The 17693-nt window shown below is 50.1% G+C and overlaps 1 protein-coding gene across 1 annotated transcript in view; it reads right to left on the bottom strand.

Moving 5' to 3' along the window:
* Positions 1-13262, bottom strand: part of SLC5A9 (solute carrier family 5 member 9) — a 31711-nt gene extending 18449 nt beyond the window's left edge. Inside the window, exons 1-5 of the mRNA XM_019531386.1 lie at positions 13084-13262; positions 11655-11726; positions 5416-5520; positions 3351-3515; positions 533-638 (exon numbers count right to left, since the gene is read on the bottom strand). Of these exons, the coding sequence (XP_019386931.1) occupies positions 533-638; positions 3351-3515; positions 5416-5520; positions 11655-11726; positions 13084-13209 (574 nt within the window). The 5' untranslated portion in view covers positions 13210-13262. The remainder of the gene's footprint in view (positions 1-532; positions 639-3350; positions 3516-5415; positions 5521-11654; positions 11727-13083) is intronic.
* Positions 13263-17693: the final 4431 nt, after the last annotated feature.

Here is a 17693-nt window from a genome sequence, read left to right as displayed (position 1 = left end):
AGCACTTCACAATCGCCGGTCCCTTGTGAAGTACCAGGGTATTATCCCTGTTGTATAGAGGTGGGACCAATGCACAAATCAAGTCACTTGTCCACTTACACACCATGAGTGGATACAACACCTAGGAGGTTGTACCTACACCTCCTGAGTCACAGTCCAGGATCCTGACAAGCAACCCATCCTCAAAGCTTGTGCAAGAAAAGGGTTTCTCAGCCATCTGGGCAAAAGTCAGGCAGATATCATTAGGGTTTGCTTTGTTCATAGGCTGCTGCCCAGGAAACACAACCCCTCCTCTCTTCAGTCCTGCCACATGGAGGCATATTTGAGCCCTAACACTGCCTTGCTAAGAAGCTGGAAACATTCAGCTGATCAACAGGGGCTTGCTCCATTAATTAAGTCAAATGAAGTCTTTTCATTGACTTCAGTGGGCTTCCGAGTCAAAAGCAAGTACCTAGACAGGACCCAAGCACCTGGGCGTAGGGAATCCATTATTCTTCAGATTGGGACATTTCTTTTAAAGTATCATCATTACCAGCAATCGTGTAGACAGCCGTCACTGCCAGCAAGACCACCGTTGACAGGTAAAGGTTCCAGCCCAGGGATATTTGGATGAATAATGCCCCAGAGAAAATATCTGTCTGGAAGTAAAAGCAAAAAGAGTTTGACCTTGGGGCTACTTGCTCTCATTAGTACTTCTGATATCATCTTGATGGCTCAAAAATCCTCCAGATGGGCCACGAGAAGGGAGCAGAGTATGGGAGACTGAAAGGTAGAAGAGAAGGGAATAAGGACAAGAAATGGGGGAAACAGAAATGGTGACCGGAGCAGTAAAAAGCGTCAGTCTTGAAGAATCTCTTTGTACCCAGCCCAGGAACAGGAAGAAATCCTCTCCCCTCTGCAATAGGAGAAAGCATTGAAAATGTCTAAGGGCAGGGCAGGCTTGTCCCTTACCAAGTCTAGGGGGGCCACCAGGAACACTACATAGGGCAGGCATCAGTGGGAGAAGACTCACGGCCTTGGGAAGGGCAACAAAAGGATGCAAAGGCAACAGCAAGATGCCCTGGAGAAGAGGGGACAGTTTCCAGAGCTGGAGACTTGAGGGTTGTGACTGAGTTCATGCTGCTAGACGGGGAGTTTGGAAGGAGAAGGGGTCATTTGCATCGGCGCGTGGGAGACTTCGCAGGTCAGAGCAATGGACGCAGCCTGAAAGACCCAGGCTGACTTACTGCTCTTGACTTTTCAGTCTGCACACGGGTATAAATAAGGGCAGCTGCACCGATTGCAAAAAAGGATGCCCGTTGAGGATCTGACCTCTGCTCGTAGCAACCTCGCGGCACCTGATTTATTTAGGTCTATTCACAGGAGACGGCGAACAAGGACAGAGGGAGAACAATACAGCTCTAATTCAGACACGGCCATCGCGAAGGCAGAAGGCGACACATAACAAGTGGGAAAGGGTTTTACGTGCGAGAGAGAGTAAATCTGAAAGAAAGCAGTAAGTCATTTTGCAGGGAACGCCGTTCACCTCTTGCCATGCAGCAGAGACCAAACGGGATGATAAAGACCCAGGGCTTTCTACATCCCAAATAATCATCTTCATATCAAGCATCCTTTCGACCTCCGGGGCTGCACACCCTGCGTCATACTAAGTGGTTCTGGCCAGGTGGTACGGCACTACCTTTACATAATGTATTGTGAGCTTTGACTTCCCGGCAGGAAATGCAACGATAAGTGTATCTGTGCCCTGCCAGTCCTTTGACATCATCCGTCACCCTGATCTGCACTCTTCTTGGCAAGCACAAGGAGCGTGGAGCTGAGCAGCAAAGTTATTAAACAATGTTTGGGCAGGAAGCACGGAGAGAAAAATTCCCCTCATAACCGAGCCTCCCGCTGGCTGGCCAGCCGCTACATAAGCGCTCTGCAAACAAAGGTGCTTCTTTTACAGAGAGCACCTCGGAGGCCTATAAAGTAAACCAGGCTCTCCCATCAGACACGGGTGAGCTACCTTCAGCAGGGGAAGGCAACCAAATAGACTAAGGCTGAACAACCGATCTGAGGACTGAAAACCTGGCTTCCCTCGAGGCCGCACAGCAACTCAGATGTTCCTTGTGTCCTTCTCAACCTGGATTTCATAGAAAAGCAGGGCTGGAGGGACCTCCAGCAGTCATCGAGTCCAACTGTGGTCATCTAGATGACCTGTGGTCATGCCAGAGTCTGACCCCTTGCCTATGGTAGGCTTATGCCTATTCAAACCATCCCATACACATCCATTATCTAACCTATTAGCCAAGTCAACCCTGACTTAACTACAGGACATAATGCCCTAACCTGCCACAGGTCAAACAAGGGGATAATGGTGGCTTTGAGCCTATTAGTGCTAGGTCTGCTGGGGGAGGTGACTGTGAGCTCCTCCTGGCTCTAAGGAGCGACCCAGCCGAATCCCACAAAGCAAAACTTTGGATTTTAGAGAACAACGGCCCGCGAGACCGAAGCTCTTTCTCTACCTGTGGTGCAGGCAGAAGCTGTACCCAGGGCTTGAATTATGGAGGAGCTCAGGGCTGGATTTTGAGATGAAAACCCCTCTGTAAGATTTGAAAATCATAACCTTGGGGCAGGGGGTCTCTGATTTTATTAAGGCATTGTGGTGCACAGCTCAATTTTTTAATTTTTGCAGACCCTCCCAGAGCGAAAGTGTCATTTGAACCCTGGCTGTACCGCCTTCTCCCACTAATGATCCACCCTCACCCACTTCACCAGTGCTGCCATGGGGACTAGGTGGTCAAATACCCACAGACCCCAAATTTCAAGAGGAGCAGGTCCTTAATTACTACTGCCCTGGGCTACACGTACAACAGTGACTTGGGAACAAAAGATGGGCATTGGGCTCTCTAGTCCCCTGAATAATGAGCTCTTCCTGTGCATGAGAGTTGTCTGAGACTGTCTTCCCTCCAAGTGCATTGATAATAACTGCTCAGACCCTGGGCAGAGACTCTGCTCCTCTCTTTGCAAAGTAAAATGACAGCAAATGCTCAGAGCTGATGTTTCCCTGCAGGTCCTATAATGCTAACAGCATGCAACTAGCACTGCTCCTCAACTCACCCCCAAGGTAGAAGATATTTCCTGTCCCTCTTACAGGTGCCAACAGTGGAAACCATCTCAGAGGGGAAGAGAAAGGCAACTAGCTGTGTCCTTAACATTAAATTTTGCAATGAAAAATTTCAGCTGAGAAAAAAGTTCATGGAAATGACCATATCTGAAGATTAGCTTTGCACGATATTTAAGCGCAGGATCCTTGCACGGTTCCCACTGCAGCAGCTACAGCAAGAGCTGCTCCCCCATAGGATACATACTGATATCTTGGTGAATATATAGAGAATGAGGGACAACACGGACATGTAGATTTGAATCCTCTGTCCTCCAAATCTCTTCCTCAAGTATTCGGGCATGGTGACGACACCGGCAGCAATGTAGACGGGCACAAAAATCCAGCCAAGGGCCAGCAGTGCCCAGGTAGCCTGGCAATAGGGAAGAAAATAAAGGCTTATGATTAAACTCAAGGGAAAACCCCCTTTGCCTGCAACACACAGCAGCAGAAAGCATGGAGAGGCAGCCTCTCTCAGGCAGAAAGGGAATGAAGGCTCTGGGATGCACTAGCATTTTTGGAGGGTTACCCTTGGACGACAAAGTGGGGACAGATGAATGACAGCATGGTGAATACAGCTCTCAGCAGAACTACAAGCCTTCGGAGATCTCTCCTAATCCCCACATTTCTCGTTTTCTAGCACGTCGGCTCCTGTGTCTCTCCCCTGCCTCCCTGGCAGAGTCCCACGTTGCTGCCCCAGCTCTGTACAAGGAGCATTTGGTGAGCTTTGGTACCTGTGGCACCGATGCTGGTGGCATAGAGCCGACTGACCTACAGGTGCCTTTGAGCATCTCATTGCTTTGCCACACCGTACAGCCCGATTAGGAGACAAGGATGCTGAAGCTACAGGATCTTTCTGAGGAACAGAAATAGAAGTGACAGCAAAACCCTCACTTTCAGGACAGCAGACCGGGGGTAACTGGTTTTTTGCCCTGTTTGCGGCAGAGCAAGGAGAAGCGAAGCTCCAGCATGCAAGGGATTATTTGTAATGTCTTTTGGGAGGTCTAAGTCATCTAACCCCAGCAGTCTTCTTTGCCCAAGTGCAGGGGGGCTGGACCCGGTCCCTTGCAGCCCCTAACCTCTATGAATCCAGAACTTGTGGTCCCCCACAGCCTGCTTCTTTAAAATCCAGCCAGTGTGGCCAACGTCATCATTTCACACCTGGAGATGTTAAGGCCAGATGTGACTGTTAGATCGTCTAGTCTCACCTATCCCACTTCATTCGAAGACCACCTAAAAGACTACTAAGACGAAACGACATTCCCCAAAACTGAAATGTGTCACAGACAAAGAACAGGCCTGACCAAAGTGGACCCAGTGCCTGAGGCTCCTGGCATGGACGGGACGGGATTAGGTGAGATATGCCCACCTGAGCTGAGCAAACACACCCTGACCCAGACCATGACCTTGCTAATCTGAATCCGACATGACAACGTGGACATGGAGTCATATTTGCTCTGGATCTCAGACTACACTCTTCACATCCCTATATAACCACCCCAAAAAGGACCCACTTAAAATATAGCTGCATCAATGGGTCCTGTCTGAACGTGGGCCCCACAGAGTGGGCTTATGGGTGATTTCAGTTCCTTTAAAACAAAGGGATGCCTTGAAAATAGACGCTGCTTGACTGTGTGCCTGCCCCCGGGGCAGCACGCGTCGTCTCGGCTCACGGACGGCCCTATAATGGAATAGCAGAGTTTGCATTATAAGACTGATATACCCTATAGGGATCTGCTGCAGACTCATGTCTAGCCCCTTGCACTGTGCTAAAAATGCCAAGTGCTGGTGCAATGGCACTATTCGAGCTGGCTTTACTTGGAGAGGAATAGGCCCAGGCTGACACCAGGGTGGCAAACAGCTCAGAAATTGTACTACAAAGCTGTCAGCATTCATGAGTCAATGTCATGACATTTGTTCCTTTCCATAAAGCCCCAAATCCAGGAATCCTGTGATTTATGTGAGCTTCTCAGGGCCCCCTTTTTTTTTTATTATTATTATTTGTAAAGTCTCTTGTCTTTATGGTGGCGGAGAAAAAAAGAACCGCATGACTCAAGCGTCCCTTAGAGGCTCAGCAAGCAGAAGGTAAAAAGAAAATCCAAATGTTGTCATCTTTTCAAAGCCTGGCTGCATTTCAGGTGACCTCTGAAGTGCTACAGGCCTGAATCATGAGTTTACGCACTGGGAATGGATGTGCCGGCTAATAACGGATTCATGAACCAAATATGCATGGTGTCTGTAAACGGTGACGTCTTCCCAGTCTCAGTACTTACGTTCCACTCGAAGCCCCCGACAGCAAGACCCCCGGCCGCCCCCGTGCCTGCCAGGCCGATGAACAGCCCGCTGCCCACGTTGCTTGACATCAGAGATGCTCCGATCTGAAACGCAAGGGGTGGCACAGAAAAGAGGCACTTCAAGCAGCTTCAAAGCAGCAGACACCCAAGCCCTTCCCGGGGCAAGGGGGCTACTGGGGAGATTCCTCTGGAAATCCTGGAGACTGAACCAGGGGCTTAGATGTGACAGTGAGAGATGCAGCAGCATTTCCATAGGCAGGCAGAGTGATGAGTGCAGGGATCCTACTTTTCTCCATTTAAAAAAAAATCAAAAAAAAAAATCCCATTTTCAGATGAAAACAAGTAACCCCAAATCCATTTATTTTTTGGTGATTAAAATGAAACTCCACTAATAGCTAGATATATGCACAGCAGGGTTTCACTTTAATCATGGAAAACTGAGTTCGAGGGTTACTTTTTAAAATCCAAAATTTGAAGGTTTTTTAATTTATTTTTTTTTTTTATCAGAGAAAAATGGGATCCCTGGTGATCAGGACTGAGAACAACTCAGGATCGGGGCCATGTGAAACAAGCACTGCTTCCTTTACACAAGGTACGCACATACATCACAGTGGGCCCTGCTCATGGCTAACTCAGCTCTGCCGGCGCTCCATTAATAGGGAAGCAATGAATCTCCTTTGGCATTGAATATCCCCCTCCCTAAGTACCGATGCAGGCTGTCGTGCCCACCTCTAACACCACCCATCCTGTGGGCTCTTGCTTCTGCTCCTTGAAATCCTTTCCCATTTATCACCTCCAAATGGGTCCTTGTTTGGGAGGCTCTGATGCAATTAATTTAGCAAAAACTAAGATTCCTCCAGCCCCAGCAAGGATCCCATAGTCCCCGCCTGCGACTCCCGTTCCAGCATCAGCTCTGCAGTGTTTGGGAAGGGAAGAGGGAGCAAACTGCACCTTTAAACCCTCCCTCCCTACCCCATTGCCAGTCCAATCTGTGCGTGCTCCTCTGTCCCATGGAAACCCCATAGCTGGGGGACGGTGCCGTGGGTGTTTGAGCCACCCTACTGTGAGAGAGGGCAAAATCTCAGCCAGAAGAAGGGGAAGCAGAAGAGCTCAGGAGGTCCCTAAAAGCTCAGCCTTGAAACAAAGACCAAAAGAAAAGAAGCCCTGTATCTTTAATCTTGTTATTTTAAAGAAAATCTTGTGACTCTCAAGGGCCTGGCTCTTTGAGCTCTGAGCACTCAGGTTTGACACTCCTGCCAAATTACCGGATCCGGGAAAGAAGCATCCAGTCTCTTTGTACACGGTAGGTCTGGTCTGGCCTAGACGAAAGGAGGCTTGACAGCCGCTGAAGTGCTTGGGCTCCATGACTTGGCTCAAATGCACTGTTTATCATTATTGCCATCGCGTTCGGGACCAGGGGCCTGATTCTGCACCACCTCCATGCTAATCAGGAGGCACCATAGTCATAGAATCAGGCCCTAACTGGGGCCAAAGCACCTGCGGTCAGCACTAGGATGAGCCAACGTCACATCCACGGGGCAGTGGCCTTACGTCTTCATTGGGGTCCTTATCTCCTGGCATCAGAGAAGTGGCGGGCCTTCATGTTTCCGGACAGATAACCCAAGGGGCACGAGTACAAAGAGTCATTTTGCAGCTGTTGCACAAACCAAACAGGCCTCCCCGGCCATTTGCAGCCTCAGTCTTGACCGGGACCAAAACATGCCATTTCCCTGCCTGGTTCTGGAAGTACCATGTAGAGTCGTGTTTCTCAGCCTCTGAAGTAGCAAGTACCCCCTAACTTCTGAAAATGTTAATAAGTGCCCCAACATTCAATTTTCCAGGAGATTTTATATTTCCAGACTAATGGGTGCCATATGTTGGAAGAAGGGCTGTGCATATAAGGCCGTGCTATGACAGATGTCTGCTCCGGTGTGGGTAGGGTTGCAACCTAGTATACCAGGGGTGCACAACTTGAGGTGATGCTGGCCAAAGCTAGGATGGCTGAACACCAAATTATTACTGGGGAATTCAATTTTTTAATTGCACCAAATGTTTTGCGATAGTTTTGAGAGGAAAAGAGGGCGAGAGAGAGAGCGTTGGGGTACCTGTGTACCCCCTGCCTGTGTCTCGCGTACCCCCAGGGGTACACGTACCACAGGTTGAGGAACCATGATGTAGAGCATTAACCTTTGGTTTTGCTCAAAAGCAAAAGGGGCTGTGTTTAAGAGTCAGCAATTTCCATGAGAGCCACTGGGGGTGCATTTATAACCTGAAAGAAACCCAGTGCTTGTCTATAGGCAAATATTTACATTCCTGGTCACCCACGTGAGCCCCTCGCCTGCTCAAGAAATGACTATTTGCAAGGAATGTGGAGCAGGGCTTAAAGAAACAGGTGACCCTTGGTACGTGCCGGTCCAGAAACCCACGGAAAGAAAACTGTGGTTGTCTGGGAAATGCTAATGTCCCGGTTAATTTTAACACCATGCAGATCAGGGCGTGATGCTCTCTTAACTGGATGAAAGCAAGGTCCAGGGCTCTTCACCCAGGACAGACCACCTTCAGCTTTAATGACCACTGTCATTTGGCAGAAGGCCAGGCAGGGTAGCACCTTGTAGACTAACTCATCCATGCACTTCTCTGGTCTCCAGCCTGCTTTGTCAGATACAACAGAAGTCCATTCATAGCATCTGAAGTAGGCTGGAGCTTACAAAAGCTCATGCCTCTTCAAACAAGTTAGTCCCCAAGGTGAACCCTGCTCTGCTTTCTGCCTAACCTGAGACTAAGGTGGCTAACCACCACTTCCATTTGGGACAAAACTTCAGCAAGGCTGAAATCCAACCTGGGCTTTGGTTGACTTCCATGGATTTACCCAAAGGAGGACTCTGGCCCTGGGTCTCCAAAGCCTTGGCTTCCCTCCGAGGGAAAGTTTGCTTTCCAGCCACAGATTGCCAGAGCAGCAGATCTCGACAATACGGTGGTGCTGAGCTGTGAGCAAAGAGTAATGGAGTTTGACCCACTTCTCACCTTCCAAGCTAGTTAAAATATGAATATTGCATGAAGCCAGCAGCCTTGGCCGGATGAACACTGCCAGAAGCTTTGCTTTTCCCTCTAAGTAAACTGCTGATTAAAAATCTGGCAGCTGTAATGGGAGCTCATATCTTGGGTAAACACAGTGCCTCCCAAGAAATGCAAATGCCTTCTCTAATACGTACATCCAGCTGGATCAGATGTATACAGGAGATGCATAGCACTGACACAGCCCCGTTATTATTTGCATTTATTCTCACTGCATTTATGTCCAACCTGCAAGCAACACTACCTCCCTACAAAAAAGCATCTGTGAGTCATGGAAAGGGTGGTCTGTGGGTGCCACAGCTTGTCAGTAGGCTCAAGGCATGGTGTCCATTTGACCCCGCAAGTTGGAGACCTGCTCAGACCCTATTCCAGTCCCTGGTAAAAGCAAAGATGAGTTTTCTGCATTATACTCTTGATTACACCCATGGAAATCAGGAGCAACATTATCAGACTCAAGGAAGATGCACCCAAATGGTCAGTGAGAGGCTCGGTGTATAGGCCTGACTCTGACTTCACTTACAGTATGGCCACCTAAGTTATTCCTGTACAGCAGTGTGAATTCACAGCATGCTGGCATCTCTACACTCACTCCTCCTATGGACACTTTCAGAGCAAGGTATCTTACTCTGCTTTCAAAGTGGAGTGACTCCCCATGGGGAGTTAGTATAGAGTAGTTAGTAGGCTATAAATCCCCAGACTACTTCACTGCTTCATATAAGACAAGCACTAAGATTGATTCCACCCTAAATTCATCCAGTGGCTTCAGTGGACTTAACTTTGGACTGCAAGTAGTATAAAAAAGCAAAAGGCTTTGGCCAAAATCTTGAACTTTGGCTGCCTGGAGTCAGGCACCTAAATCTATAATGAGGTATGGGTATCCATCTACTTTTAGGACACCTGTAACCCTCACCTTAGTCAGGGAGATAGTAAGCTCAGTGCCTCTGGAAAATTTGGGCCACATGTAAGTTATGTCCTGAATAAGGCTTCAGAGCCTGACTGTAAACTCTCTGCTACATTTCCAATGTCAAAGGCACCTGGCTGTGGGATGGGAATTTTGGGAATGGGCACTCGAGTTTCTCATATTGGGTTGAAGAAGAAAAAAACCCAAACCTGTCACCAGCTGGAAATGTTGCTTGGGCTACCCCTTCGTTAAACTGGTGAGGTATTAAGATTTTGTCTGATCTCAGCAGCTCTGGTAGGATGTGAAAACCCACTTTGGCACTCCAGACCCAAACCAGTTAGAGTTTTGTAACTCAACACTGGGCGCGTTTACACGTGCTGACTGAATGTGCGTTAGCCTAAATAATGTGCATTAAGGACGCGTGTCTACATATGCGCACCCTTAATGTGCTTTAAAAATGGAGAATTTAAGCTATTCACGCCAAAATTTGACACCTGAAAATACAGGTATCAAATTTAGGCTTACGTAGTTAAAGTGCATTAGCGAATGTAGACGCGTTACAGCATGCTAACACCGTGTGTGAAGACTGACTTGGGACTAACTGTGTGTGTGTGTACCAGCTTTAGTCCCGAGTTGGTACACACACAGCGTTAATGCACTTTAATGCCTGCACATGTAGATGTGTGCCTAAACCTGCTTAATGCTCCTTAAGCTAAGGCACATTCAATCTAGGCACGCTTAAATGCATGTGTAGACATGCCCATTGATACCTTGAAGGAGAGAGAACATAACTGCCCCGTTGCCTTCAGCCCGTGCTGGTAGCTAGATGGGACTGTTTAGCCTCATAAGGAGCTCCATGAGAGGGGACAGGACTGTATTGTACCACCGCTGGATGCAACAACAGTTGGGATGATGTAGCTGGAGATGGTCTGGCTTTGATCAGGGGGTTGGACTAGATGTGACCCTCTTTTTCTACGAGTCTATGATTGTTGCAGGGCTGACTTAGACGGGAGCATGCCACTACTGAAATCAATGGGTGCTCAACACTTCTGAGACTGAAACCCATGGCAGGGTTGCACCCATGGCATCTCAGGCTGAGGATCCAAAAGCAGGAGCAGGAGAAAGCAGAGGCTTTTGATTTAAGGCCCTTGCTCAAAGCCAGGCAGTGAGTCAGGAGAACCTCGCTAGCCCCCTTGCCTGCTTTCTGACTGTGTGACCTCCTGGCGTGATGTGGTCTCCAGATGCAAGGAGAAATAAAAACACTGAGGATGCTGGGGGAAAAAAAGCCTGTTTCCTTTTAACTTCTTTTAAATCTTCCACCTTCTAGTTAGAGAAACATTGGCCCAAGCTCTTCCCTAAACGTCACTCGGGAGAAACAGGAGCACAAAGCACATTAACGGAATAACAGGTTTTATATATATGTATGAGTCTCTGATGGAAGAGGCTGAAATTTTAGCCTAGAGGATTTATAAGCAGTGTACACCCAGAGAAAAAAAAGTTTTGGTTGAAAACTGTATGCCGTTCCCAATGACTCACCGGAGAGATATACAGCTGTATATTTTGTGATAGGGTGAAAAGGGTATTTATTCCTGTGACACTTTTATTCCTTTAAAACTTTAAATTATTTTTATATGTGCCTTTCTTTCCCAAGAAAATGTGCCCTTCAGTAAGTTTATTCCTTCCTAGTGAATCATTCCAGAGATTTATATTTCTGTGGTTTGGAGCTGAGTTTTAATCCTCAGCCAGTTAGTCCATAATGGAGACTTTTACCCTGTACAGAGAGCGCAGAGATGAAGGGCCGTACTGTGGGATCCTTTTTGGTTGAGTCTCTAAGCGCTTTTGACTGTGCTGCACGCTCCTGCCTCTTTGACCGCTCTCCTGGCGGGGCTGCAACCATACGTGAACTGAGCAAGCAGAGGTTTTCAATCTCGCTGCTAGTGAGCAGGTGGGTCTTCCTCAGGTGTCGCTATGAGCCCTCCAGCCAAGAAAGGGGCAGGAGACTGAACTGTCCTTTTATACCTAGTAGCTCAGGGCTGCGGACCGTTTGGCGCAGACATGCAATCTGCAAGACTTGTACAATATACAAGAAGCTTTTTCAAAACATGGCTGTAGCTCAACTACGCAGATCTATGGTGGAGGGACTGCCCTTGCTAGGTCTGTCTCCAAACCTCTCTGTCTAGTGATTAGGTTCAGTTAAAACACCTTTTGAGAACAACAGCAACAAATAATGCATCAGACTCACCGGCCCCCACGTCATGGACCGGCCAGCCAGGAAATAGCCTCCGACAGTCCCCCGACTTGCCCGTACAGACGACTGAAATACAGAAGGGCGTTAAATGCTTTCCGCCCTGTCCCTATCCAAAACATAGACCCCACCTCCATCTAGTCGACCCCGGGACCTTCAAGTCGTCCTGCCAGCAGCGTGCCAGTCATCCCCCTTCTACCCTTCCCAGGTGCTGCTGGAGTTGACAGACGCTCCCCATCCGGGACATCGCCGTGACTCTGCTTTGGGAAGGTTTAATAAGTGGCTTTGAGATGCCATTCACAGGTGACGATGATGATGATTCAAAAAAAGGGGGAGTTAATGTATTGATGTACCAGTCTGGCGTAATGAAACTCCACGTGCCATTGCATCCATTTCTGTGATGTCAGGGATCTCACCATCTCGGAAAACCCCGGTTGGGGCACAGGATTGTAGTGGGGTAAACTGGAGCCTCCCCACCCTAAGGGTGGATGAGGGCAGGGTTTGGGCCTTGGGAGGGTTGATTCTTTCAAGGTTTCCCATCATAGGTGAGATGATTTCTTCACCACCCCCACGAAAGCTGCAGGGTGTCTCCTACATATGTTCAGCCAGCGTTGCTGGGCAGTGGGTGTAGAAGTGCTTCCTGTCAATACAAGGTAAGGGCTCCTCAAGTCTCACCCAACCCTGGCAGACGCTCTCACAGGTTGGCACAATACCAGACCCTGAAGTCCTCAAAAAGCCAGCACTGCTCCGAGGCTGTATGCGCAGCAGGGCAGCCACCCGTGCATGGAGAAGCCTAAAGGTTTGACCCAGGCTTTTACAGACTGCTTCTCCCCACACATAACCAGGTGGCCCGGCTGGGTAGTTGCTACCACTGGATGGATTAAAGAGGCTTCTGCATGTGTGCAATGACCTTCCGACGAGTGTGCGTGTTGGGGCTTCCCCAGCAAGATCACCGTGCCCCTCCGCCAACTAGGCCATGGGAAGGGAAATAAGAGAGTTCCCATTCAGCCCATTTCTCTTCTCGCTCCCTCCAAGTAACCCAGATTTCCCATACGGCATCAGGCCTCTTGTCTCCACTCCATTATAGGTTCCTTATCAAGGCTGGCAGTGATAATGAACCTACGGGTGGGTGCAAACCACCCACTGAATAAATCTAGCGTGCAGAGATTGGCAAGGATGGCAGCCGGATTACCCCCTTGAAAGGTGCATGGGGTGAGGGAAAGCTCCTGGAAACATCTCGACCCCCCACAGATCTGGGGAAGGCCCACTCCTTCTGGCCTGACATACACAGCATGCACAAATAGAGACAAGGCATTTCTAAGCAAGTACCTTTGTACACAAGAGAGGCATAGAGCTGATTAAATGCGCTCGCTCGCTCTCTTTTTTTGTTTATAGACTGAAGCAACCGTTCAGCTCCTGAACTCACCCATATCCCGACGGCAAGGACAAAGACGAAGTAAATGACGACGACCACGATGTCTATAGCCCCGATGGTCAAGGTCTTCTCGGGATGGCTGGGCAGCTCCGTGGCAATCGGGGTGGGCTGGCTCATGGCTGTGAACGCGCTGCTGATTACCTCTCTCTCACGCTGGACTTTGGGGCACGTTTTCCTTCATTACTTCCCTTTAATAATTAACAGGTTGGAGAAGGCGTCAGCTGGGATGGAGCAATGTGCTCGGTCAATACTAAAGTTTGGGACGAGCTAACAGCTGCGGGGGGTCCCCGAGCGGAGCGTGAATGGGCATTTTGGACCTAACTCCCACGATCCATCTCCGAATCTCGGATTCAGTCTGACTCCGTGCCTCCTGCTAGCACACAGGGGTGTTGTGAGGGCAAATGCAAGTCCAAGATTGAGGGCTAGAAGATACTACAGCCAGGGGTGTGATAAAAGGAGCTGAGAAAAGCATTTCTCCTCCCTGCCACCACCTCAGTGTCAAATCTTGGAAGCACCGGAGCCAGCAGCTGTCCCTTGCTAAATCTGTTTTGGACAGCTGTGCACAGGAACAGCCTAGGGGCTGGTCCCTAGAGCATGCCTTTAGCTTGAATAAAGGTTTTGCCTGGGTGAGACCTGAGGAGTAAGAGGCTGAGAAGCTCAGGGTTTAGAGTAGGCACGCACCCCAGTCCCTGCGCTGACTGCAGCTTGCGTAGATAGCCCCAAGCTCGCTTCATGCCGGCTGACGGCAGCGTGGGCTGAAAAGCACGCCAGAAGAGCTGCATCAGTACGTGGGCAGTCAGCCAATATGCCGAGCTGTGGGCTGCTGCAGCTCTGTTTCTGTCGGCGCTTGGACCATTTACTTTAAAGCCAGCTCAGGGACATCTCCGTCACCTGCAGTCGCACCCAGTGGTGCTAATGGACCCTCAGCCATGACCCTTAGATATTTACCCTATTCAAAGTTTAAGGAGACATCTGTGTTGCATACATGCTAAGAAGGCATCTACACTGCAAATACAATGGGGGCTGTCTTACAGGCACCCCACCTACTGCTTGTGCATGCCAAACTCAGAAATAAGCTCATGAATGTGCCCTGGGGCAGTAGGGGCATCTCCCATGGCCAGTCTTGAGACCTCTGTACTTGATGGGGAGGGGGGGAAAGAGACCCCCGGAGTCTAGCAAACTTGGCCTAGGTACCTGATGGGAACAGGCCTCTTCCCAAAGGATTTAAGGAGGCTTCAGCAACTATGAAGGATGCTTGGGATTTGGTCTGAAATTGCCAGTGCTACCTGTCCCCTCCCAAACTGACCGGGAATATCCTTGAAAAGGACCTCTCTCCTAGCACCGCAGCAGGTTCACTTTCAATCTGAGATGGAACCAAGAAGTACGGAAAGGCTTAATAATTAAAGGTATTGGTGGGGAAAAGTGGTCTGAAGTTCCTTAAACCTTAAAAGAAAAGATGTTACCTCCTAGGGAAGAGCTGGATGAGAGCCCTGATTGCATGTAAATCAAGTGCATGCTCAACATCCTTCAGGTCCCTAGGATGGGCTATCAAACATCTGGCACACAAGCAGTTAAGCCCACCTGGCTGAATCCTGCTGCCAAATTCAGAGAATGATGTGGCTAATAGTAGCGAAGAGATTAAAGGGGGACTTATATGTGGCTGGAAGGATGACGCACATGGAGGGAAAGGCCAGGTTTATCGTCACTGTATCCCAATATAGTTTTACTGCTGTTTTATGAAGCCAGCTGTATGAGCTGCATGCATGAGAACAGCTGAGATGCGTGCTCAGTCCAGGAGAAAGAAAAATGAAACAGCTTCTCTGCTCCGTGCTAAAATTTCTTGTGGAGATGTGAAGTCCTTCCTGAGCAACATCATCTAAACTGGTCTGTAGAGGAGAAAGGGTCTACTGTGCATGGGCATGAAGGAAGAGGAAGGACACCTTCCCACCTCTTCGCCTAAGGCATCTGATCACCTATGGTGGATTGCATTGAGGTGGTAATAACGTGAAAGCAAAGGTGAACTTTATCACTGGGAAAGGTCTGAATCAGGTGCCACCCCCTGAGCAAAACCAGCAGGCAAAGAAAAGGAGCTCAGCATGTACAGTTATCTCCCCAACCCAGCTGAATCTGCAGCCACGAATCAAGGAGGTAGCGTGCGATCTTCTGAGCTGTGAACCAATCTCCTGATTTAGAGCAACTCCTTTCCAGCCCCGCGTCCTCACGACTCACAATTTTTTGCATGCCTGGGGCTGATATAACCCTGCTGGCGTCGCTTTGAGCTTTTGCCATGCAGGTCCTGAGGGCACATTTGAAGCAGCCACCCGGGATCCGGGCCTAGATTTGGGGGAGGGAAGGATTAAATGAAAAGAAGAGGACAACTTTGCGTGGTGTTTCTTTGCACTGTAAGTGGGGAGATTGAAAACTTAGCAGAGAGTTCAGGCGGTGCCTTTTCCGACAGGGCGCAGTGACACCTGGTGGGTGAATCAGGGAAGAAAACACGGGCCTGAACGTGCCCGGCACCTGGATGGATTGCCTTCCTGCCTTTGGAAGCAAAGAGCTGCCTCGGCTGAATCACCCGAGCGCACGAGCTGCAAGCCCAAGGGCCTGGCTGCTTGCAGGCATTAAAGATCCTGCAGCCCTCGCTGCAGGAGGAGCTCCCCTGTTCTGGCCAAATTGCAGTTTGCATGATCACGTCCTGTCTCTTTGATTCCCGGCCGCAGATCCAGCTGGGTTTGGGGAACGGCTTTCATCCCTGCCTGGCAGCTGGGTGGGATTCCTGTGGGCTGCAAAAATTAAAAAAAACCCCTGCTGCAGACCTGGCTGCATCTCAGCAGCGGGGAAGGGAGCGGGATGCTTGAAGTGAGGCCTGAGCAGCGTGCGGGACGAAGTGTTTCAGGACGAAGTCTGGCGTGCACGAGTGCATGCAGGGGGCAAAGTCCACCTCCTTATTATTATTGCCTTCTTGCAATTGCTTTTCATTTGCATAGAGGGTGAATCAGACATAGAGGACCCATGAACTCTGACCTTCCTGGTGACCTCTCCTCAACCGAAGCTGATAAATTCCAGTCCTATCAGCAGGAAATACAGCAAGGGGATAGCACAGGCAGATAAAGCGACAGGTGCGTTGCTTTTATCATGTAACTAGCTGGCACTGAAGGAGTTGAGTTGCTGGTACCCCAATTACAGGCACTGGTAGGCCCGGGAGGATGGGAGGATGAGGTGGCAGTGAGGGTGGCAGCTGTCTCAGGCCATTAGCATGGGCGGGAGAGGGAGGAAGCCACTCTGGGTTCATCTGGGACCTGGGTAATTGCTCTCAGGTGTGGCCAGCCTGAAACTCCAGTTCCACCTCTTCCTCCTGTCAGTGTTGCAGGCCACGTGGCAGGATCTGGGCCATTGCCCAGCTGCAGGACAGCCTGGCGCTCAGGAGCATGCCATACTCTCTGTCCTGCAAATCTTCAGACAACCCTGATACCATTGTCTTGGGCTCTGCAGGGGGGTGGGGGAAAGGCACTAAAAGTTAGCAAAAGTCCAAGAGCAGCCAGTTGCTCTGCTTTGAAATGTCTCCTGCAACACCCCCTCCCCCCCCCCCCCAGCAACTCAGGGAGGACAGATGTGGGGGAACAGAGCAGATGTGGACCCATCTAACATGCTGAGAGTGGCCTTGCCCTTGACAAGGCCACTGTTGGGGAGCAGAGGGAGCAGGGCGCACGTGTGCCACACGTGTACCCCCTTACCTCAGCAGCAAAGGCAGCAGCTGCGGAGGATCCAGCGGCAGGGGCAGCAACAGCTGATTCCCCCTAAGTAAGTGGGGCAGGGAGTACAGCGCAGCTGAGGCGGATCCGGAAGGGAAGCCCTTCGGAGCCCTCTCAGCTCACCCAACAGGGAGCCGCGCTCCCGAGCGGCGTGCGGGCAGGCATACCGGGGTGGGATCTAGCAGGAGCCTTTCCCCCACGCAGGGGGGCAGCTCCGGCTAGTCCCTTGGAGTGGTATTGCTGCCACCCTGGGATCCCAGTGGGAGGGTCGGTAGGGGCAGGGCCGCTGGCACGCAGTTCTGGCCTAGCCAGAAGGCCTGATTGGCAGAGGGGTCAACCGCAGGCTTTTTAAAGCCAGTGGTTTGAAATTCCCCCGGCAGCTGGGGAGCAGTGGGAGATCTCTGGAAGCGCTGTTGTCTCTCTGACCATTGCTCCCCCACTCCAGCCAGGCAGGCCGGACAGCATTTTTAACTTACCTTGTGAGAGTTTCCAGGCGACGGTAAGACCTGGTGTGGCTTGGAGGCTCCTGGCCAGAGCTCACACTCTCATGCCTGGCCTGACCCCAAAGGTCCCGAGCTGCCGCTTTCCGTGAGCTCAGGCACCAGCCCCATTTCAAACCATCTGCCACTTGGGGTTTGCAAGCGTGCTACAGCAGAGCACCAGAGGTTCATGCCGAAGAGCCCTGCTCCATGCTCTGCTCTTGACCTGAGCAGGATTATTGCAAGAGCCCTGCATTTTCACTAGCACACATACACTTTTGCACATGCCTGCTCCAACTCAAGCCCACATGTGGGGGCACTGATACATGCCAGCATGCACGCTGGCCCTGAAATACCCATATCCAGTCGT

Source organism: Crocodylus porosus, unplaced genomic scaffold (genome assembly GCF_001723895.1).
Source record: "Crocodylus porosus isolate Cpor-Errol unplaced genomic scaffold, CroPor_comp1, whole genome shotgun sequence".
In the NCBI taxonomy this organism is placed as follows: Eukaryota; Metazoa; Chordata; order Crocodylia; family Crocodylidae; genus Crocodylus; species Crocodylus porosus.
Note: the sequence above shows the minus strand (reverse complement) of the source record. Positions and strands in the feature narration are given on the sequence as shown.